Here is a 24485-nt window from a genome sequence, read left to right on the forward strand (position 1 = left end):
AGTTCTGTACAATCAATGTATTTTTATGTGTCTTGGGTAGTGTAGATCCCCACCTCCTTCCCATAGTAGATTAAACATTTTATACTGGCTATACAAAAAAAATGACAACATTTCATATGATTTGTCATAGCAAGAAGCTAACACTTGTTCCCTGACCAATGTAGAAAGGATCAAATGATGAGGTGACAAAGTCAAGTAAAAAATGTTTCAAGAAAAATTATATTTAGAGCAACGTCTAGCATGTTGAATGAAATACAGTATCTTCAGTCTGATGTCTACAGTGGTAGCAAAATCACACTTGAAAATATTGTGCCACGGAAGTTGCTATTCCTAACTGAACAATAAAGATTTGCATATTAATGAAAAAAAATCACATTTTTTTCATTTTATGTGTGTGTGGAAAGAAGGAAGGAGGGTGTCATTTAAAAATCAGAATTCCGCATGCTTTCAAGTAGACCAAATCCTTACCTGGAAAAATTCCATTTGAAGCCAATACAAGTTTTAAATGAATAAGTATAAAGTCAGATCTGGACACTTTTTTCATGTGAGCAGCTTTATGCACATGGGTACCTCTCTTGAGTTCAACGGTAATATTTGTATGTACTAGTTTGCAGGGTAGGAGCTTGAGCAAGAATTTTAGGATTTGACTCAACATGAACTTTTAAACCAGTATCATTTTGAAAATTAAGATTTTTTTTTAAAGGATTTAAAGTATCAGGAATATGGAAATATATTGTACCAGCCTCCTTCTTCATGGCAGCATTTAAAATATGTTGTAAAATTGGGCCAAAGTAAAATAAAATATAAAAACTTGGTCTTTAGAAGTTTCCCCCCAAAAAGTACTACCCTGTTAGGATTACAAAAGTTAGAGATGGGAAATAGGTATGAAATTTAATTTATTGCCCTGCAAGTGTAGAATACTGGTTCTCCAGAAGAGGATGTATATGATTATAAATGATTTAATAGGGAGGAAATTAAAACATGTGTGGTTGGAAGTGTGTGAGAAGAAAGGACTCCTTTCCCTGGGGCTGTGGGACTTGTTCCATCATTGCTCCGTTTCTACTGCCTGTTGCTGTAGTAATGGAAAGGGATCAATGACCCTCTTTATGGTGAGTGGAGAAGACAGGCAGATCAAAGCAGCTGATCTTTTGACTTTTCTCATTTCTGCTCACTGATCTGGGAGTCCCTGTGGAGCTGAGTTCTGCCCAGGAAGTCTGCCACTCACTTGTGCAACAGAACAGTTTTGGTTCTGCTGCCAGGGAAAGTCTCCAGGGCCATGGAGGGGAGGGCAGAATTTGTCTTGAAATCATGTTTTCTGAGACCAGATATGACAAGAATAATGTTCTTATACTCTTCTAATTAAAAGAAACCAAACCAGAAAAAAACACTTGTCAAAGCTATGCTATACAACTTTTGGCATTCCGGTATAATTGCACTCTCCCTTCTTCTCCATCCCCTCCTCCCCCTGGTGTAATGTAGGAGGCCACATCTGTGAAAGCATAATTATTATTACACTAGTGACATTTTGTACTGTTTGAAAAATAAGCAGAATTTATTCAGGTCATGAATTATCAATTGTGGTGGTATGAAATAAATATTTCAGTTGATCCTAACTTGATTTTTCCCCTTATTACAAACTTTAAAACCTCCTGAAAGTATATGTACTGTAACTAATTCCCAGCAAAATAAATTGTGCTTATAATTCAGTCCTGTAAGGATTCCTTTTTGATAGTGTTGCTATAATACAACAGATCTTAAAATGACATTTCACTTCAAAAACGAAAACTTAATATGATAACAGTCCCAGCAGGTGGTAGGGCTCTGGAACAGTATAAAGTTTATTCTTTCATTTCAAAAAAATCTTGAGTTCAATTTTTATGAAATATCAAAATTAGGGACCTTTTTTTCTTTTTCAGAGCAATACATTATGTGAAACAGAATCAGTTCCTCAGGGCTATATGTTTGAAGCTGTTCAGATTATATGTACATTAATGTTAACAAGATTTTTTTGTATCCGAGACCCTATACGTGTGTGTGTTATGGTAGCAGTCTAAGTAACTGTACAATGGAGTTATAGCCCGTGTTGGCTCTGTGTTGATTCTATAAATACTGTTAGACCATTAATTTGAAATAGTCCTTTCTGACAGACAGACGCTCATGATCTAATCAGATATTAGCACCTAATAAATACAGAAGATAGATTAATGGGGGTCCATAAAATGTGGCCTCTCCCATAATTGTACCACACTTTTTAACCTCTGAGAATAATTGTTTTTCTGTAATATTTATATAGTCCCGGTTATTGTGTTCTGTCCCTAAAACTCTTTTTGCTTCATTTTCATCCCTCTAGACCTGTTCAAACAAGTGGCAAGTTCCACTGGATTCTGTGACCAGCGCCGATTGGGCCTTCTCCTTCATGACTCCATCCAGATTCCACGACAGCTAGGCGAAGTTGCATCATTTGGTGGGAGTAACATTGAGCCTAGTGTTAGGAGCTGCTTCCAGTTTGTAAGCATATGTTGTTGAAATTTTTGTTTTGATTTTTATTTAATTCCACCTTATTTACATTTCTGTCACTGAGAAGAGGACAAGTAAAATCCCTTGAGAGGAGGAGCAGAAAAGGAAGAGGAAGGATTGAATTCTGGGGAATTTCATGTTAGTTTGCTAATCTTTTTTCTTGGCAAGGCATTTGAAGTAGGTAGTTTCTTCTTGAGGTATGTCTACAATACAAGGGTATTTCTGCACTACCACCCTAGTTCGAACTAGGGTGGTTAATGTAGGCAACCGAAGTTGCAAATGAAGTTGCAAATGAAGCCCGGGATTTGAATTTCCCGTGGAATGAGGTGTACTAGTAGTTCGGAATAGGAAGCCTAATCCGAACTACCTAGTCCGTGCTGCGTGTAGCCACAGGCACGGAGTCCGAACTAGCGGGGCTTTAAAAATGGCGGCGCCCGGCAAGATGCAAATGAAGCCCGGGAAATTCAAATCCCGGGCTTCATTTGCAACTTCGGTTGCCTACATTAACCACCCTAGTTCGAACTAGGGTGGTAGTGTAGACATACCCCCAGTATGTTACTAAAATAGCTAAAAGTGGTTGTGTTACAGGGCCACATGGGAATTTCTTTTTTTATGTAATGTGAATTATTTTACCCCTACTGCTAGTTTAACCCACACACTTACTGGTGTGGTTCACTGTCCCGTATAGTGACATTAGGACCACTTATAGAGAGAGAGAATGAATTTTCTCTATAGCCTGAACTGAGAGCCAGCTGGTTTTAGCTCAAGCTGAAGAGGCTCATGTATGAAGCTCCAGAGGGCCTAGGTTCGGTTCTGCCGCTCAGTGTTCCAGTAGCGCATGTGCCTTTTTGTTATAAGCTGATTTAGGTGATCTCCACTGAGATATCAATTATGGATCACAGCTGTCCCGGAGAGCAACAGTCATTCTAAGGGCTAGCCTATGCCTAAAACATAGTTCAATCTAGGGACATTGTTCAAGACTGTGAAAAATGTCATGTCCTGTGTGATGTAATTAGATTGACCTAACCCATAACTATAGATGCAGCTAGGTCAATAGAATTTACTATACTCATGGAAAATCCCCTTCCATCACTATAACAGGTATCTGCACTACAACATTGTAGCAGCATACCTTCAGCTATGCCGCTGTAGCATTTGTAGGGTAGACATACCATAAAATCGTGAGTATAATGCGCACCTATGTATAATGCACACCTGCCTTTTAAATGTCAGAATTCTGGAATAAACTGAACTCTTATCTATAATGCGCACCCCCATTATACTCGTGATTTTACGGTGTGTATATATAGGAAGGAAGGGGCTCGCGCCTGCGGCGGGGACCCCCTGCCCAGCTGACCTCGTGCCACGCTGGGCTTGTACCTGTGGCCGGGGCCCCCTGCCCAGATGAGCTCGTGCCTGCTGCGGGGGCCTCCTGCCCAGCTGCCTGCGCTGAGACCGGGCAGGCAGCAAGCCAGGGCGCTGCACCCTGGCTCTTCACCTGCCACGGGGGCCCCCTGCCCGCTAAGCTTGCTGAGCCCCCCCATTCCCAACAGCTGCCCGTGTGCCGCGCCGAGACCGGGCTCGCAGTGAGCCAGGGCGCTGCAGCCTGGTGGTGCCGCCAGCTCCTTGCCTTGTCCGGGAGCCTGGCGGGGCACCACGCTGTAGCTGGAAAGTTTCTGTGCAGAGGGGAGGGTGAGTTTAAAACTTTTATTGCAAAATCTTATTTATTTATTAGTCTCAGAGGGGTAGCTGTGTTAGTCTGTAACTTTAAAAACAGTGAGTAGCCCTGTGGCATCTTGGAGACTAATAAAAAAATATATAAAGTATCATGAGCTTTCGTGGGCAAAGCCCATTTCTTCAGATGAGATTATTTTAAGGAAAAAAAGGGGGACCCTCAGAATAAGAAGGTGGAGGGAAGGGAAAAAAATACCTGTCATAGAGAATCCTCTATGTGACATAAGCCATTGAGTGTCAGCAGTGCCCCTCTGCCATGTATATTGACCAAACTGGATAGTCTCTATGACAAAGGATTAATAGACACAAAACAGGTATTAGAAATGGCAACACACGAAAACCTGTAGGGGAACATTTTAACCTGCCATGGGCACTCATTAATGGACTTAAAAGTATCCATTCTTCTGCAAAGGAATTTCACAAGCCAACTACAGAGAAAGAGAGTGCAGAATTGACCTTTATATGCAAATTTGACACTGCTTCCCTTCACCAGAACAAAGACTCAAGTTAACATATTATAAAACCAGCTTTCCTTAGACATCAAAAGCTAAGAATGGATGCTTCCAGCCCACTTAATTCACTTCATTAGCACCGGGGCTGCAATTGACAGATACTTTTTTTTCCTCTCTCTCCCTTCTTATTCTGAGGGCCCTCCCCCCTTTTTTTCTCACTCAAGATTATCTCATCTGAAGAAGTGGGTTTTTCCCACAAAAGCTGATACTTTATATATATATTTTTGTTAGTCTCTAAGGTGCCACAGGAGTACTCGTTATTTATTTATTATCATTACTTTTATTATTGTCCCTGGATCTGGATATTGACCATATCTTGACTAAAAAATGAGATGGCCAAAAAAATAATTGACACCCCCTGCACCATCCAGTGTATAGTCCAATTTGTATAAATAACAATGAAAAATAGAGTTCTCGATGAGTGAGGTCAGACTGGGTCAAATGAATGAACTGTGAAGAGTCAGCACTAGCATTGTTTGAGAAAGGTGACAAGCAGGCTTTCAGTTTGTTTCATTGTTTGAAGAGATAATGCTGCTCTCTTTTAGCAAATCTATGACCATTACTGTGCTGTCTATTGAAGAATACACAGAGCAGTCCAGATTTTTTTTTCAAATTCACAACAGATACAATTTACACACTTTTAATTTTGGGAGAAAAATGGGATACTTATCCTTTGTCCTGTCCAACAATGAAATGCACACCTAAACACTTCCATTTTCCTGCATCACAAGATTAAAATGCATCAAGAATGATAAAAGAAAGAAAGAAACTGCTTAAAGGAGATTATAGACGAGAGGGCAAAATGCATGTTCTGCTGTGCTCGTCAGTGCATCCTCTACATAACGATAAATGAGTGGATGACCTCATCCACCCTTTCTTATCTCTCTCCTTACTGTCTCTCTGCATTTGTACATGTTGCTCAAGTTAAACTGTGTAGCAATCTACAGCAAGTGCTTTTCAATGAATAGTAATGGCAGGAAGTAATCTTCAGTTACTGGATTTTTTTAAATATAGACAGTTGTATGGTATTCCTGTTGTGAGGGGTAGATTAAAAAAAATTGTCACTTTAAGTTTCAGGGTTGACTTCCTTTTCCACAAGCGGACAGTGGATCAGTTTAGTTCTAAAGGCTTTATATTTCCTCTCACCCTCATTTTTTAATTTTTTTTCTCCTTGATATAATCAATCCCACTCCTGAAGACAGTCATTTTATGCAAAAATTGCATCATGAACCACACTAAAAGATGCCATGGTGATGGACAAGGAATAAGAACTTTAGTAGCTAGAATAGTTCCTGTTACAACCTTCAGGGGTTTGTAGCAATGCTCTTTGCGCCATTTTTAGGTTTTGTCAGACCAACACACAATAATGCAGCAGCAACTTCACAGGATGCTGAAAGGAGATCTACAAATATGCTCCCTATCCATTCCGATTTCTATGAAGTCTGTCCCTTCCCTTCTCCTATATAAATTACATCCTTGACCTAAGGCTACAGTCTCTCCAGGCACCACATTAAGGTTCTGCCTCTGGTAGAAAACACAAAACTATTTTGAAACACAAAGGTGAGGGACAGAGATTGTAAAAAACTGTTTTTGAAAAAGAACCCAAGCCTGTGGGTATACAGTAGAAAAGACAGTAAAATGGATATATATGTGACATGGAGAGGAAGGTATTTGAGGAAGACATTTGGCAGACCAAAAGAACGTCTGACACTCAGTTGCAATTCCACAATTTCCAGGAATATTTAGCCATCAGTGTGCAGAAGTTCCATGTTAAATCTGCTGCAAATCAAAACATTGAAAGAGCCTTTCTCACAGGAAACTTGAGGTTCCCCCACACCGGGCAGCATTGCAGGCAAAGGAATCTTTCTGGTGCCTCCTGCTGCCTTCAGGCATCAGAGGTAGAATGTATTCTCAACTCAAAAAGAAGTAAGAGAGCTTTATGAAGAGTATTTGTAGGATAGGAAGTGGGGGCCCTGTAAAGAGGGGAGAGTATGGGAGGGGAAAGAGTGGGCATGATGGGACAGTAGCACGAACTTGAGAGATGGGGCAATGGTGGTGGAGGAATTAGGGACACGTGTGGGTGAAGGAGAGTTAAGGGGGGAGTGGATTTGCCAATGAGGAGGTGAAAGCAGGATTTTGCAGGGACCTAGAGAATGAGAAGTAGAGGAAGATGAGAATAGCCCTTTGATGGAATGAGGGGAAGGAGAATTGTGGGGCAGAAGGAACCAGGAGCCCAGAGAGGGAAAAATGGGTGGGCAGGCATGGAACAGCAAACTCTGGAGTAGGGGAAGTAGAGATAGGGAGGTTGAAAGTGGGGCATCTATGGACAGGAGATGGGGCGTACACATAACTGAGGGGTGTCAGTGCCATGGGGAAGGACAGAACTCATGGAATGAGGAAGAGAGTGGAGGATTGCAAGGAGTCCCTGAAATAGAGAAGGTGGGAGGTTAGCATGTGGAATTTATGGGTTGGAATGATATTGCTCCACACTATTGCCCCTCCTCACCTGCTCCTTCTCCTAGGATTTTCTTGAAGGGAGATAATTTAATATAGAAAAATAATTCAAAAAATGTGTGATTTGGACTGTTGTGTCTAAATGTTGTCTGATGTTAGCTCTTTCTTCATATGTCTCTTTTAATTACTAAGAATTCTACTTTGAGCTTGGTTTATTCCTTGTCTTTATATATTTATTTGATTTAGTTACTTGTGGTTATCATAACCTAGTGATAACTTCAGAGAGTCAGCAGCAAAAGTGTACTTCAAATCTCAGACTCACAACCCCCTTAGGTTAGGTGCCCTGGCAACAGCCTTGTCTGTCATGTGGTGTTTACTGTACCAGGAGATAACAGGGGGAAAGTCTCTGTTGGTCTTTGTTTGAAGTACAAGTCCTTGGGAATGGTGGGGGAGAGCAGTCTTGTTCAGTCAACATGCATGTGTTCTCAGCACTGCTGTTTAGAAAGCCTGTGCAAATGGTAATAAAATACTTACCATTCCCACAAGCACATTCTTTGTCATAAGGAATGAGTTTTTTACTTCAGGCTGCTGTTTTCATTTTATTTTTCTTTCCCACCAGCTCAGAGGCTTGGTTTTGGTTTTTGGTCCTGGTTGCTGAGAAAGGAAAGGAGGTGCTGATACTAACTGTGGGGAGAAAGGATGTGCTGTGGAATATAATAATATATTGCTTATACAACTGGGAATATCTTCCCCAAGCCAGAAATATGTAATTATATCTTGAGGGGTTTTAAAGTAAAAAATCTTAACCGAGGTCAGAAAAACTTGATGAAAATGCTTGGGTCGGTGTTCATAACGATTACCTGTAAAGTCCAAGAAAAATTGTATGAATGTTCTCTTGTATTGTGGCAGTGTGAAGATACTATCTTTCTCCTCTTTAGTAAACATGATGGACAAATGCTGGGGGGAGGAGGGGGAAGAATAGGAGAGTGTTACATGCTAAGAAAAAAATGTTGTCCAGTGCCTTCAGCAAGTGTGGTTAGCATGCATGATCTTCAATTTAAAGGTACTTTTCTCTAGTTTTTGTTGAGTGAAAGTTCAGTATTTTCCAGGTAGGGTTCATTTCTAAGTAAAACTGAAAAGATACTATAGAGCAGGGGTGGAGAATCTTTTTTGGGTTGGGCGCTGATGACCCACAGAAAAATCGGGCCACAAACACAAAAAACACCCTTTCACTGTGGTGGTCCCTGGCTGAGAAGGAGAAAGACATTGTCCACATTCCCTTCCAACACCAGGCCTTATCTTGTTTACTAGACAAGAAAACCGCACCAGTATTTTTTTCTAGTGAATCATGTTGGAAAATTGCTAACATATTTTCCTTGGCCAGTATAAATAGGGCATAAATAGAATGAATACAAAAAAATCGTTATCATTTAGATTTTAACCACACACCTTTCTTCCATGGGTTGCCATGATGTTGCAACTTTATGAAATGGGAGCAAAAGAAGAGCCACAGGTCAGTAGGCTAGTTCAGCTCAGTAGACAAATAAGTAGCTGCTGTTCCTCAATACCTTTGTGAAGTGTGAGGGGTGGTTTTTTTCTTTGTGGTGTAAAATTATTTAGGGATGTTTTTCCCCAATGAAATTAAATGTGTCGGGCAGGAATTTTTATATGGAATGTTATCCTCAAGTAGGCAAATATGCCTATACCAAATGTCAGATATATTATTTTATTCAGACCAATACAAAGTACTGTAATTTTTTATAGTTTATATTTGTCATGAATAAATATAAACTGTATTAGTGATGAAGAAAATAAAGAGAGACATTTTAAACTATTTTAATTGTGTGCCCACTCCTGAAGTATGTACTATGACAAACCAAAGCTAGAATAAAAGCTTATAAGCTCTTTGGAGTTTGAGCCAGATATTCCTGTGTGTCTGTGTTCTGGTCCTGATTGGGACCATAGTCTACAGTTACAAGACAAAAGACTAACAGACCCCTCTGCATGATGCTGTGCTATAAAGGTCATAAAAGTGCCTTTTCTCTGGTGGTGTTTCATTAGGAAGTTGTGAGCCTATTTGTAGGGAAGTGAAAATTAACAAAAATAGCTTTCAGAACCAAACTTGAGCATATCTAAAAGCGAACGTCTGAACAGAAGTATGTTAAAATGATAAGGGCAAAGTGAGGAGAAAGAAGAATGATCATGTTTTTTCAGTGATAACAAATAGAATGTTTAAACCTTATCAGTAATGTCCTCAGAATATTTTATTTTATTTATATTTGACGTGTCAATAATCCCCTGTCTTAGTTTAGTATAAAGCAAGAGATCAAAGCCATCATCTTAATTGTTAAGAATAGCTTAAGTAGTCTATGTAGTAGGATGTAGCTCATGTCATGATTGTGATTGCTTACTCATATTTGACTGTGAAATAGCACTTGCCTTAGAAACTATAGAGAATTGATTCTTCTTGTCATCTTTGTTTACCCCTTTTTAACAAAGCCAGGTCTGAGGGAGAAAGGTGTTTGCAGGGGTGGCCTGTGAGGCTAGGCAAACTAGGCAGTTGTCTAGGGTGCCGCCGGCCTAGGCACCCCGTGATTACGTCATGGCCATTGACGGCCGTGCAGGCAGAGGCGCTGATCGCGCCTTCTGCCTGGGGCGCCAGCTGCCGCAGTCGGCCTCGGACCGCTCCTGGGTGTTTGTATGGGGAAGTATGAATATATTAAGCCCCTGAGAGTGGAGGGGGAAGGAATGAGAGTCTTAGGATGTTGAAGCACATAGGTTCCATTCCTGGCTTCTTCACAGGCTTATTTTATGTTTGTCACATTGGGAATATCATATAAAGTATGTATCTTGTTCTTCATCTGAAAAATGGGGATAATATTTCTTTACTGTGACAGGGTGGCTATGAATGAAGCTTGATATAAGTTCTTAGATGGGAGACACTGTTAAGTGAATATTATTATTTTTATAATTTATTTTCCAGATTGCAGAATTTCAAAAGGTAATATGTATGCTACTGACAATATGTCTCATTCTTCCAGACAGTATGATACTACATTGTACATTAGGAAATCAGGCAGTATTGTACAACATAGACATACATTTGTTCTGTCCTCAGATTGATAAAGTATACATTTTAAAAAGCCAAAATGATCAAAATGAGAGGAAGACCTTAAAAATGAGGAGAGAGACCAGGCAGAAAATTTAGCTCCTGATCATTGCATATAGATGCAAAAACCTACCCTGCTTTCCCCTCCTCTCAATTGTTTTTTGGCAAGTGAGTGCTGAAAAACAGATGTCTGAATTATAATGAATTTGAATATCCCTCCATAACAAATTGTTGTTTGTAAGCTGGGAAAGGCTTTATGAATTTTGCTTTATGATTCACTCTGTTATTACCATAAAAATTGGGAGTTCCATAGAATGTGTTGAAGAAAGGAATCATTACTATTCTTTACAGCTTGCTCTTGTTACTTTAGATATGTTCTGTCTGAGTGCAGACCTTTTCCCTTATGTAAAATCTTCAGCTGCTGCCTGGATTTAGAAGTTATTAAAGAAAATGTAATAGCATCTCAGGGAACAGTCAAGAACGGTCTGTCTTATATTGTCCGACCCTGACCAGCTTTTCGCAATGTGGCTTTAAATCTTCATGTAATATATTTCATAACCAGTTTTGAAACATTTTAATGCAGCTGGTCTCCCAAAGCACAGGTTTTCTATGAACTGTGTAGCAAGTAGTTGGATAGTCAACTTTTAGGACCATGAACAATCAGCAGTGACTGCAGAATTAAAATGGATTTTTGAATGTTACAGGAAGCTTTTCTTTAAAGCAACTTTTTTCCTGCAAACTTAAAGCTACTATAAAAGGATGGGATAATGCTTTGAGCTGTTTTTTTTTTCTCTCTCTCTCTCTGCATCATGCATTGCAGCATTTCAATACAGAATTAATTTTATTGTGCTAGAAATAGCACATTAAATAGATACTCTATCAGTACATTAGAACATAGAGAATGTCGGGAAGAATGTAGAGAGTATTGTCGTCTACTGGTTAGAGCACAAGTGTGAATAATGACTCAGCCATCCAGTTGCTGACTGAAACTGGCTTTTTGTATGACCTTGACTAAGTCACTTAACCTTGCTGTGCTCCAAATACTTTTTCTTAAAATGGCAATAATGCTATGTGCCTCATCCAGGGATGTTGAGAATTCATTGATGTTTGTAAAGTGCTTTGACATTCTTCAGTGAAAGACACTGTGAATCATTCTGAACATAATCAGCAAATTATTGAATTAAAGTAGTGATTTTTTTACTATGCTTATTATCAGAGCTCAACGAACCGTGGTGAGATCTACTTGCCAGCCCCGCACTGCACATGCACCAGATCGGCACTGTGCATGTGCGCAGTGCTGGTGAACGGGGCAACCGGCTGAAATCTACTCGCCATGGGCGAGTAGATATAGTGATTTGTCGAGCCCTGCTTATTATACTTTTTTCTATGATGGTGCCTTTTGTGTTGTCTTTGCTTCGGTTAGTGTTTCATTTAAAATATACTGTAAGAAAAAGGGAGGTCAGATTACATGGGTTCAATGTACAATCCTTTGGATGCATTGCAGACCATCAGACAAGATTATTTAATTCAAGAGATGTATGAAACATTGAAACCTCCATTGTTTTTTAATATTATTACAACAATATTGAAACCCGTTTACACTGGTCTCTAATGCAGCCAATGAACCCTTACATTTTCTGAAGTTTTCCCAAATTTGCATACAAATCTCGAGAAAAATAAACAAAACATTTATTCTAATTAATAAAACTGATGCAGTGTTTTTAGATCAAGTTAATGTAATGCATTATTCAAAAGATTTTTTGGGGAAGAGTAAGGAGGGTGTTGCACTAGGTAACTTTTGACATCTCCTCCATCTGCAATTATTGACAGTTAATTAGGTGATCAAAGATGTAAGCAGTGTTAAGAAACAAACCAATTTCAGTCGTGTTTCCCCTTCCTCTCCTCTCCCTATCCATGTATTTAACTAATTCAGAGATTTTTTTCCCCATCAAAATATGTGTATTTCCTTGGGTATCTGACCAGACTAAGAAGGTTGCTACTAAACTGACAAGCTTCACGTGATACGATAAAGATACTCCAAAAATGATTGCCCTGTGGACCTTTAAATATAAAAGGCAGAGACAAAGGGATATACTGGAAACCTCAAGTAGAAAATAACTAGGCTTAGTATTTTTTAAAATTATAATTATAAACTATTGATTATTAGCTGGAAAGTGATTTGTGGGGCATCAAAATTGATATCATTGGCAGAGTGGAGGGCTTGGGAGGACTAAACTCCCAGTTTATTAGACTAAGTCAAAGTTGTGTAGGCCTTTGAGGTAAGTACAAGAATTTCAATATGATGCATGGGAAAGAGGGAGTTCATAGAGGAATTCAAAGAAGTGGGAGGAAATTACATTGCTAGCATCAGATTCAAAAGTCATGTTAATGATTTCCCTTTGGGTGCACCCATAAGCGAAAGCAATATGAATCAAGGAGGCTGGAGAGTAGGTTGAAGCAGTCAAGGCAGGAGTTTATCGGAGGCATGAGTTGGACTTAGCTATGGAATCTTAGGGTACGTCTAGACTACCGGGTTATGTCGACAGAAGTTTTGTCGACAGTATCTGTCGACAAAACTTCTGTCGACAAAGAGCGTCCAGACACATTGAGTTCTGTCGACAAAGCAAGCTGCTTTGTCGACAGAACCCTGTAGTCTAGACGCAAACCTACAGGCAATAACACCTTCTGTCGACAGAACTCTGTCGACAGAAGGTGTTATGCCTCGTAAAATGAGGTATACCAGCGTCGACAAAACTTCTGAGTTCTGTCAACGTTATGTCGACAGAACTCAGCGGTAGTGTAGACGCTGGTGTAGTTTTGTCAACAAAAGTCCACTTTTGTTGACAAAACTCAGTAGTCTAGACACACCCTTACAAGATGGGACTGGACATTCAAAATGCTGAGGAGGAAGAAACAACAAAATACGAGCGTCTGCTGCATATGAAATTTGAGAGGGACTGGCAAGATGCTTGCCTCTCAGACTTGCAACATGGAAAAGAAGATGGCAATTTTGTTGGGAACCGTTCAGAATGAGGGAAAGCGGAAAAGGGCCGGAGAAAGAAAGGGAGGGGGAAAAAATAAGTAACACAGCTTTAATTGTAGTAAGCATTAATTATGAAACATCCAAACAAGCTCAGAAAGGCCATGTAGATTAGTAATCAACTGTAAGGAGATGGTAGTTAGAATCATGTTAGCAGATTAGATATTAACGAAAAAGAGAGGTCCAAGGGATACTTTTACGAAAGAAGAGAGGGAAAACAGAGAATGATGAAACATTGTATAGGTATGAAAAGAACCAAGAGAGGACAGTGTAATGAAAGAGATATTCTGTGTTATCATAGACCCTGATCCAGTAAATACTTAATTACTCAGTTTGATGTGACTACTTGTGGTTAACGTTGAGCACATATTTTAAAGAAACAGGGAGGTCAAGTAAGATACAGATAGATTATGGACTCCAAGATTTGCCTAGCAATAGGGTCCAATGAAAAGATGGAGGTGCTGGGTATAGAGAAGTGATCTCAGAAGTAGTGCTAGGAGATGAGAGAATAAAATGGGGAAACTGAGGAAATTAGATGCTGGGAAGAAAAGACAGTGTTCAGGGTGGAGAAAAGAGACTTGCAGAGGCAATAAAAGGTAGTCTATAAGATACAGGCTTTGTATTTAATCTAGGACTCAGTGACAGAGAAGAAGAGCTGTTTAGCAAAAAAATGGCAGTTCTGAAGGAGAAGTAGGCAAATCTGTAGCAGAGGAAGATCATATGGTCTTTAAATTTTCTCCAGAGGAGTTCAGTTGCATAGGTCTAGGAATGGAATAGGATGTTGTTTGTGAACCAGTGCTAGTAGTTAGGAGGAAGCAAAAATGGAACAACGAGTGGAGCTCAAAGAATCCTCTGTGTAGCCAGTAAAGGAGATGAGTGGAGAGGGATGAGAGCACAAAGATGTCAATGGGTTGGAGCTCATAAATGTGCCACATAAATCTTAGAGATGTTAAAGGGAATGAAGTGGATTGCAGAATGAAAGAACACGCCCTGAAAACTGATACTGAACAGTGTCTTTTGAGGAGAAGGTACTGAAAGTAGCATTTAGGGTTGGTGCATGGGAGAGTGGACCAGGATTTGAAGCCTGAGTGAAGAGGTGAGGAGGAGGAGGAGGAGGAGGAGGAGGAGGCAGGAAGCTATTGGGTTGGACAGGCAGCCATCAGAAGATTTTTTTTTTTCTGAATCCTTGTCTTTATTCATCCTCTTTCACAGGCCAATAACAAGCCAGAAATTGAAGCGGCCCTTTTCTTGGATTGGATGAGGCTGGAACCACAGTCCATGGTATGGCTGCCTGTGTTGCACAGGGTGGCTGCTGCTGAAACTGCCAAACACCAAGCTAAATGTAACATCTGTAAAGAATGTCCAATTATTGGATTCAGGTACAGAGTAACACCCCTTCTGCTACCATGCTTTCAGCTGTTTAGTATCCAAGATCTAGTTACTCTAACCCTGGAGAGAATGTTGTTGCTTTTATTCCTTTTGGTTTAGCAAATATAAAAAATAAACAAATAAGCAAATACTGCTATCCTACAGAGAGAGCTTTTTCCATGAATTGAGCTGAACAGTATTGACTGGAGGGAGACAATTCAAATCAAATGCTTCTCTTCCTAGGAGTCCTGCTCTTCCCTTATCAAAAGACTGGTGGATTGTCCAAGTAACTATAGACTTTACTTTATATTACATCTATACTGTAAACATGATTATGTTTTCTGGATTGTATCCTAATGAACTGCTTTCCATGGTGATATAAAAGGAAGCAAATGAACAGAAAAAATCACAGAAGCACAAGAATCCAAGACTATTCATATATTTTTCAGAGAGAGAATTTAATTGGTGGACTACTTAATCTAGCATGCTAGAAATACCATTATATTATTTGGTAGAATCCACTCAGCCTATCTTCTGTAAAGCCTATCATATTTAACAATAATCTTAAATTCTTGATTCTGAAATGTTGATGATGGATGTAAACACCTGGATCAATCCCATGGTTACTACAGAAATGAATAAAGCACTGTGTTGTAAAATGGCTATGTATTGGTATGCCTGTTCAGAATCCACTTAACAGCTAAGTAAATACTCACTTTCAATTATGCTTAGACAGGACTTGTTTTATCACTTTGTTTTCTAATAGCTGCTTTGTGTGGTTTGTGTGTTTTTTATTCATGATGGTCTTTGTACCATTGATATTTATACTTCTGTGTATCGTGCTGTTTACAAAGAGCTTTCTATAATGCTGTTTCTAAATCCCAGCTATTCAACAGCATTCATATAAAGATGCCGTTGCCTTGCCCTACATTTGTGGGTATGAATGATGAGATGCAATGGGAAAGTGCATTCAATGTCTGACTTCCTTCTCATTGCTTTCTCTGGTAGCTGGAGGCACATGCTTGTTTAAATATTGAAAAATCCCTGTGTTGTTGTTTTTTATTTTGTCATTGTATCAGTTTGCTTGCTACCTGTGTTAATCTTTTCATGGCTTTGTTCCTAATGCATATTTCAACTTGGGGATGGTCAACATTATTGAAGGAGGCAGTGGGATTACGAGTGGGTTACTATATCTAGAAAGTTATCCATACTTTCCTATTTGCAATATATGAAAATACATATTTACTTTGTCTCCATAATTATTCAAGCAAAATCAAAAGGAGCTGAAAGGTACAGCTCTTATTGGGAGCGAGGGGTGGCCCGAGACTGGATAGCCTGGTTAAGGCACAAGGAAGATCTTGACTACATGTGTGCACCAAATCTAATCTAACGTTACCTATTTAGTAGGTTTTTAGACAGTGTGTGCATGCCATGTATTTCCTCTCTGATTGTTCAAAACAGTTAACATTTCAGTGTCCCAGTTTACACATCTTCAGAATACATCTTGTGTTAGAAGGCATTTAGAGAATTAAGAACTGTGAGACGGACAACACCTAGAAACAGTGCTGTACGTCTCTCACTTGAGATTATTACTAATGAACCTCTTAAACCAGCTCAGACTCTGTGTTCCTGGCTCCTTCCCACATTGCAGTATAACAGATATATACTAGGTGTTCAGGCTAAATGGGTGTTTCTAAATGTGAATGGAGATCCTTTACTTGGAAGGCTCTTTGTAAGTGCAAGCTATTATAATAAAGAAACTAGACAGAATTTTAACATGTTGGAACTTAATGTGCAGCTCACAAGCAAGCTTCCTGGGGTTATTTGAGGGGCATTTTAGTGGAATGTATTTGGTTAAGAGGTGTGATGACAGGAAGGGTGAAGGGGATAAAAATAACTGGCATTAATTTCAGCTCATCAGAAATGTGTATATATTTTTTAAAGACATTGGTTCTCTTTTACTTTGGCATATGTGCTTTTCTAGTATTGCCCTGTAATTACTATAATTTTTGTGATTTATTTTTTTTAGTTTAATTTTTTTTTTTTTTTTTTTGCAAATGTATAAGTAACTTTATAATCACCTTGCTTCAAATTGCTCTCTGGTGTCAATGTGTGACCCATCTGGCAAATAAGCATTTTACTTACTGTGCAATGCACTGTGTGCAGCCAACACTGTCTTGGAGAGAAAGGAGCTACTAGCAAAGAAAACTACTTTACAAATTGAAATAAAATTCGATTATGATGGGATATAAAACTCTAAAGGCATTTTTTCCCTCTGTCCATCAGATACAGAAGCTTAAAGCACTTTAACTACGACATCTGCCAAAGCTGTTTCTTTTCTGGCCGAGTGGCAAAAGGCCATAAAATGCACTATCCAATGGTAGAATACTGCACACCGGTAGGTATCTGTCTCAGTGCCTCTTGACATTGATTATTATGTAGACGTGAAAAGCTTCAATCACTATGTGCAAACTAACAGAGCATTTGTGTAATTAAGTTACCTTTTATACAGCCCATTCTTTGTACAGCCTAGCATTTTGAAATACACAGTGAGGATTAACAGTGATGTTTTGATATAACTTGGAGTTAGGATTTCCTGCCTTTCATTGTTTATACAATGCTATAGCAAAATCTTTTATTATATGCTAATGAGTTCTATGCTCAGTGTTAAATAATTGATTTTATGTATTCTGCTGTAAAACTGAGATTCTTGAAAAATCTATTTGTATTTTATGGTAGGGTAAGCAAGATCAAGCTAGCACTGCCATTTTTTCCAGTGTATCATAAGTATATAATAAGATCCGTACTATAAGAACAGTCACTAATATAATTAATTTAATTGAGATACCTGTTTTGAGAGAGAGTGGATATATTGGTTTGGTCATGACTAAGGATATTTAGTAACAGTTAATTTACTAGTCCAGTAGTCGATGGAATTTCCATTGACTACTCAACTAGTTGATAGGCACTTCCACATTCCTCCTTTGAAATGTACAAGAGCCCTGTACATTTCAAAGGAGGAATTCGGAACTCTGCGGGCAGCCTGGGGCCAGGACTCTTGTGCATTTCAAAGCGGCAGTACAGCATGGAGCCCGGGGGTCAGCAGGGAACTCCAAGTCCCGCACTGACCCCGGGCACCATGCTGCACTGTCAATTTGTAATGCCACACAGAGCTGGGATCAGCAGGGGACTCCTCAGCTGATCCCGGGTTCTGTGGAAATGCCGTGCTAGCGCCCGGGATCAGGTGACTCCGGGCTCCACTCATGGCAGCGCCACATAGCTGATCCTGGGCTCAGCTGTGCGGCGTTGCCCCTTTGCACGCCGCCTCGACATTTCAAAGGAGCAGCCACACAGCTGATCCCCAGCTCAGCTGTGCGGCACTGTCCCTTTCAAACGCCGAGGCAGCATTTCAAAGGGGCAGCCCCACACAGCTGATAGAGGCTGCAAAGGGGAAGCAGGGGATCGACTAGTTGACTAGTCCTTAACATCCCTAGTCATGACCATATATTCTGCTTCAAAAATATTCCGTATGCTAGTGGTGGTGTTTTGTTACAACACAATATATTGATATGTAAAGATGGAGAAGGTACTTAGGAAAAATCGATGGGATTTTCACATCTAGTGGACAGGGCAAGAGCCAGATTTCCAGTGCAGTACTGCTGCTTTGTGTTTCACCACTGGTGTTTCTGGTCCTAAACCTTGTTTAACTGGGCCAGAAAGGATCACTCATGTAAGGATGATTCTCCCATGGTATAGAGCAGACAGGGCATTTTTACTTTCCCCTGTAAAAGGAAAATGGAGGAGAGGTGAGATCTGTACCACACCAGTTTTCAATTGTATTTTTGGTCCCATGCGTCCATTTTAGCTGTGCATAAATTAGAGAAGCTCTGATTTATGTGGTGCGGATGGACAGTTGCTGTACTGAGTTTTAGGCCACTTTTGCAGATCCAGCAACCTGTATTTTGTGCTGTTCTGATGCACTCCACAATCTGGCTTCCCCTTCAGAATGTGATTTGGTGATCACAAGATTCTTGTATTTTTGTCTGCTGGTCATATGTAAATGTTTAAAATAAAATTATTAAAATAATACATAGACTGGGAAACAAAAATGTTTGTATCTAAATTTGTAATCTAATTTAAAGACGTGTAAACTAGACTTAAAGGTTTTAGGCTTGTCTCAATGAATGGGGAATTAAAAAAAATTTAGAGGAAAATATATACCCATAAGTTGTTATGAGGAGGTAAGAATAAAGTTCCTGTCCATTTTTGTTATATATTTCATTACAGCATTATGTGTTTTTACTTCAACCATTATTTTCTTTATAACATACTTACATAAACATTTCTAAAATGTTTATTACACTGTGTATTGGAGGATACGGCACTGCCTAATGCGAATTTCTGCAGGTACAATACATTTGCTTCTTCCAGCTTTTCATCAACACTTTCAATTTGCTTATCCTTTCCTACTCTTTCTTCATTGATTGAGATTACTGGAAATGATGATGTGTTGTGCTCTTGTTCATTTCAATGTCTAGAACAGCACAGACATGTTTGGACTGATTATTCTGCTGTAAGCACTGCTAGTGCACACTGTAATCTTCAGATTCATATAGAACATACGTACATTCCTCTCAACCATAGGTCACTCCTTTGAGTCTATCATAGGACCCAATGCATTTTTCCATAGAAAGATAAGGAATTGAAATTCATAACAGGTAAAATAAGAAAAACAGAAAAATGAGAGTGAATGCAGATAGCGGAACTCTGTTTTAAGAACCCATTTCACAGATAGTAAAAGTCACCTAAGCCATAGTAATCCATGCTCAACCCACCACGAGCTGAATTAGGAGAGGGTTGGACTGGAAAAAATGAGAGCATGCAGTGCCACAAATCTTTGAACTTTTTAAAAACTGAAAAATAACCATTGAACAAGAGATCGAGAGAGTCCTCAGTGTCCAGAATAAAATGATTTGAAAATGAACAAAAAGCCTTCCAATGGGCCCCTGCAGAAAGATTTAAACACCAAAGGATTTGGCGTTTCAGCCCAGAACAAGGCCAGCACCCTACTAGAATGCAGTTTAATGAGAAGTGGTCCAAGACTGCCTCCTTTGATATAAGAATATCTGAATGTGTCGAACTAGTCATGGAGTACGCGGTGGGTTTTCTACATATCAAACAAGAAGTTTGAGGATCTGTCATCTTTATTCTTGTTCAAGAAGAATTGAGAACTTGTACCACGTCCAAAGTATGCAACAGGCTCTCCTTACATGAAGAGGGCTGAGTCAGAATTAAAAGCAAGGCAATTTCTTTTCAAAGTGTAGGACTAAAATAAAAGCCTCTGTTGCCCAAGGATCTCTGTACCAGTTACAAAAGCTGGGAATTTGATGGTTTTGCAAAGTACCTGACTTGCACCCACCAACAAAAAGATCCTTTTGTTGAAAAAAATTGTTGCTTGAGATACTGCTTTCCTATTCTGCCAGACTGGGATCATGTTGAGTCGTTCTACAAGATGGACTGACCTCCAAAGGAAGGGAGAATTCTTCTTCACCCTGTACAGAAGGGCAGAGTGCCATCTTCAGTACAGAAGCACTGTTGTCCTTAATAGAGATGTTTTCAAACCTATTTTAAAGGACAGGCAAAAGTCAGCAGCATTGTGACAGTTTACTACAGGACTACTCAACTTTGGAAGCCCCGGGGACCACAATGATACTCACAGCACATGCCGAGGGCTGCAACTTAAGTGTGGTTGCATATACATGCAAATATATATGCAAATATATGTAAATAGCTTCTGTCACACTGATGGGCAAAAATACAAAGATTAAGGCAAGACTACACAACACACAGGCCCCATTTAAGTCAGTTCTGTTGATATTAATAAAATGCAATATTTACCCATATAACTACACTTTTAATGAGCAATGACAGTCCAAAAATTTAACTTCTGAAACGCATATCAACAGAAGACCATTATATTGACTACTTTTTTGTTTTGGCTCCCACCTGCGGGCTGCGTGTTGCGCCCCGTGTAAACTCAAACTGCACCATGGGCCGCGTGTGGAGTAGCCCTGATTTAATAGAACCAAAACAACTCTTTCCTCTCTCAGTAGGAGGCATGTAGTTTCTTATCCAACTAAAAGCAAACTAACTACCTCATTTTTTTTTTCTGCCAAATTAGATACACCAGGGAAGGACCATCCTTATGTGAGTCAGGAAAGAAATTAATTTATTGTAGGGTATTGCAGAGTCTAGTTCCTATGTGAGATATAAGGCCTTGAGTACAGATTTAATAAAGTAACTCAAGTCTTCCATTAAAATTTTTCAGGGAAGAGTCATCTGATTCTTTATCAGACTTACAAGAAGAGAAGGCTAGTTACTCCCCCTTAAATCTTTCTGATAGAAATGTTTTGATTTCTTTTTGGCTTGGCTTAATTTTGCTGTTTCTTCTTTGTGTTTTTAGGTGGCATAGATGGGAAAGAGAGAAGGAGTTCAGGCAAAAAGCTAGAGAAGTTTGAGTAGGCTGTGTTTGGGTCTTAATGCTTACTAACTCTTGAGTTGAACAAACAAAAGGAGAAGTAGCCCATCCCAGAGTTTTACATAACTCCAATCTCCTTTTTATATAAAGAAAAATAATACATTGATATCAGAGAATGCTAGGTAGGGAAAATTGCTAGTTGTACTTTTGGGAAGATTGTGCCAACTTTCATAGACTCTGCTGCCACTGAAATGGTAAACTAAAGGTGCTCACACAAGGTACACAATTCCAACTACATAAACTGTGTAGCTAGAGTTAACATACCTTAGTTGGAGTTAGTGCTGTGTCTTCAACAACAGCGGGTCAAAGAGAAAAACTTTCCTGTAGACTCCCTCTTTATTAGACCCACTAAATCAGTCTAAAGGAGATTGATTCCTGCAATGCTGTTCTCCCGGTAAGTGTAGACAAGACCTGAAAGAATGAGGACTCAGGATGCTGGCTTTCAGGAAGCCATTGACATGTCTCTCACTTGCTGAATATCCTAATTTGAACTGTGACCAGTCAGAGCCTTTGCCTGCTCAATGCCAAGACAAAACAGAAGCTGGGAGATTCTCATCTTATTGATTGTCTGCCTCAAATCTCTTGAGAAGAGGAATAAGCCCTATTATAATTGGAGTTAAAAAATTAGAACTTTATTGGTTTTATATATTTGGAAAATATTAACATATGTCACATTGTTTAGGAAATACTTTATATCTACAATGATAAAGAAATACAGTTTTTAGTTTCCACAGGTCAAATTCATAGGTGTCCTTTTGCTGTGTTCTCATGTCCTGTGTTAAATGATCTAGCAGAAAAACAGATGACAAAAGGACAATACTAATTACTAGAAGCTGATTTCATTGTGATATTGCTTTCAGACAACTTCAGGAGAGGATGTCCGCGACTTTGCCAAGGTACTGAAAAACAAATTCCGAACAAAACGGTATTTTGCAAAGCACCCGAGAATGGGCTATCTGCCTGTGCAAACTGTCTTGGAGGGAGACAACATGGAAACGTGAGTAGCTCTAAAGCAAATCAGTAGTGTATGATTTGATATGCTCCTCAAGCTCTCCAGCTGGCGCCAACTCCCTTTCACTTCCTTAATGTGTAAAGCTTCTTTATTTCTTTCATTTTTATTTACTATGGCTGAAAGGAAAACACAAGCTGGTATTTCAATTGCCATTTCCTTTATCTTTTTTTCACCTATCCTCCTGATAATTTAAACTTTAATTAGCAAAAGAAAAATACCTCCCACTGCATTGATTTCCTCATAAGGCCCTAAAATGGATAAGATAATTTGGAAACTAGCGATCTTAGCTTTACACTTATTTTCTTCCAAAAGGTGGTATTTCTTCAGTAAGGTTGTTAATTTGATTGCCACAGCTTAGCTTATTCTTTTCTCTCTTGTAAAATGATTCGAAATCATTGTATTTAACAAACAAACAAACAAAAAACCACTGAAGATATTCATGGATCATCATGAATGAGTGGCTTATATAATAATTGTATATAATATATATAATTTTAAATATAATAATTAGCTGTTTAATGGCAGTTGCACAACAGCTTGTTATCTCTCTTTTTCTTTTAATTAATATTTTGATTTTATTTCACACCTTTTGGTTGGATGCTTTTCATGGTCATTCATGTTGGTCTATTGGATTTTCTGTTTTTCGGTTGTTGTGATTTTTCTTTTTTTAAATCTTTCTGTAATTATTTTGCTGCTGAGTTTTTCTGCCTCTCTCTTCACCTCCTCATTTTTTGTCTTGCAGTCCTGTTACTCTGATCAACTTCTGGCCCGTAGATTCTGCGTGAGTACTTTTGCTGAAGTCTGCTGCTGCTGCTGCGTTCCCTCACTTTTTTTCTTTTGTTTTTATTTAGCTTTTGTTTTTATTTAGCTTTTACATATGTTCATTTCCTTCTTTCTCTTTTTTTTCTTGATAGCCTTTCTGGAAGAATAATTTTGATTCCAGACTAGTAGAATGAGATAACACCAGGGTTTCCCAAACATCAAGAAATGTATACTGTATACTCTCAAATGTATTCTTATCTGATGAATGGGATTTTGGTGGACAGTCCTACTAATACTTATGAAAGCGTATTTATTTCCGGATAAGAGTAGATTCCTTGATTGGAAACTAAATGTATTACAGGTGATATACACTGAACTTGATGTTTTTTCAAAAATTTTAGAGAAGACAGTGGTCTTATAGGTAAGGCCATAATTTAAAGATTTACTTACACACATATACAACTCTACACCACCATGATAATCCACAATTAATGTATTATAGTGGGTTTTTTTGGTTTGTTTAGAAGGTATACCTAGGACACATTGAGATAGGGCGTTAAGTCCTGAAGTTCTAAAAGTACTGTGGAAAGTTTTAGATACTTTTCAGAATCAAAACCAAATAATCTTGGTTTTCATACATGCACCATCTCTGAACATGTTTGTTTTATAACTTATAACTATGGAGTTTGCTATCACGTTATAATGCTAGTTTTAGACTAGTGGAGGTTAAGATTAGTTTTAATTCTTGATTTACTCACAGATGATTACTAGTAAAAAGAGAACCATAAAATATTAGTGAAGATAAAACTTGTGTACATGTTGTACTTGTGTACAATAGAACATTTTTTGAAATGTTTCACCTATATTTCACTTAATGAATATTATTAGAATAAGCAAAATATATACATAGGAATATTGATTTATACATTTCAAACAGAGCATAGATTATCATGAAGATAGGTTGAGCACTCTTTCCCTAGGAGGCTGATTTTAAGATGCCAAAAAATCTTCATGCTATTGCAAATTGCATGTGGTTAACACTCTGCTTAGCAAGAATATCAACAAAGCTTGGAACTAGACTCTAGTAGAAGTCTTTGATGTTAAGGTGCATTGTGTCTGTAAAATGGTTTCTCCTATAAATGCACCCATTGATAATTTCAGCAAACTATCTACCAAAAATTAAGAATCCAGTTTGCTGATTTTTTAAAAACACAATTAAATCTTTGAAAATAAGTTAAAAATAAAAAAATCATAAAAGTAGAAGCTTGGGTGATACAGAATGTTGTTGCTATGTCTAACATAATATCACAAATAAGTTTGTATAACATTTGCTTTTTAAGGAATGTTACCTAAAGGCCACTTAGTCCTTGTCTACACTGAGAGATAAGGTTGAATTTATTAAGGTCGATTTTTTTTTTAGCACCTGATTCAAAGTAGTG

General features: G+C 38.7%; 1 protein-coding gene across 17 annotated transcripts in view; it reads left to right on the top strand.

Moving 5' to 3' along the window:
- DMD (dystrophin) overlaps positions 1-24485 on the top strand; it is a 2108520-nt gene that overhangs the window by 2025686 nt on the left and 58349 nt on the right. For 13 of the 17 annotated variants that reach the window (XM_075916549.1, XM_075916586.1, XM_075916651.1 and 10 more), the window contains 5 exons: positions 2351-2508; positions 14579-14745; positions 17021-17132; positions 22133-22269; positions 23027-23065. In XM_075916549.1, the coding sequence (XP_075772664.1) occupies positions 2351-2508; positions 14579-14745; positions 17021-17132; positions 22133-22269; positions 23027-23065 (613 nt within the window). The remainder of the gene's footprint in view (positions 1-2350; positions 2509-14578; positions 14746-17020; positions 17133-22132; positions 22270-23026; positions 23066-24485) is intronic. The other 4 variants (XM_075916183.1, XM_075916448.1, XM_006132945.4 and 1 more) reach the window with 1 other exon arrangement.

Source organism: Pelodiscus sinensis, chromosome 1, assembly GCF_049634645.1.
Source record: "Pelodiscus sinensis isolate JC-2024 chromosome 1, ASM4963464v1, whole genome shotgun sequence".
NCBI lineage: Eukaryota > Metazoa > Chordata > Testudines > Trionychidae > Pelodiscus > Pelodiscus sinensis.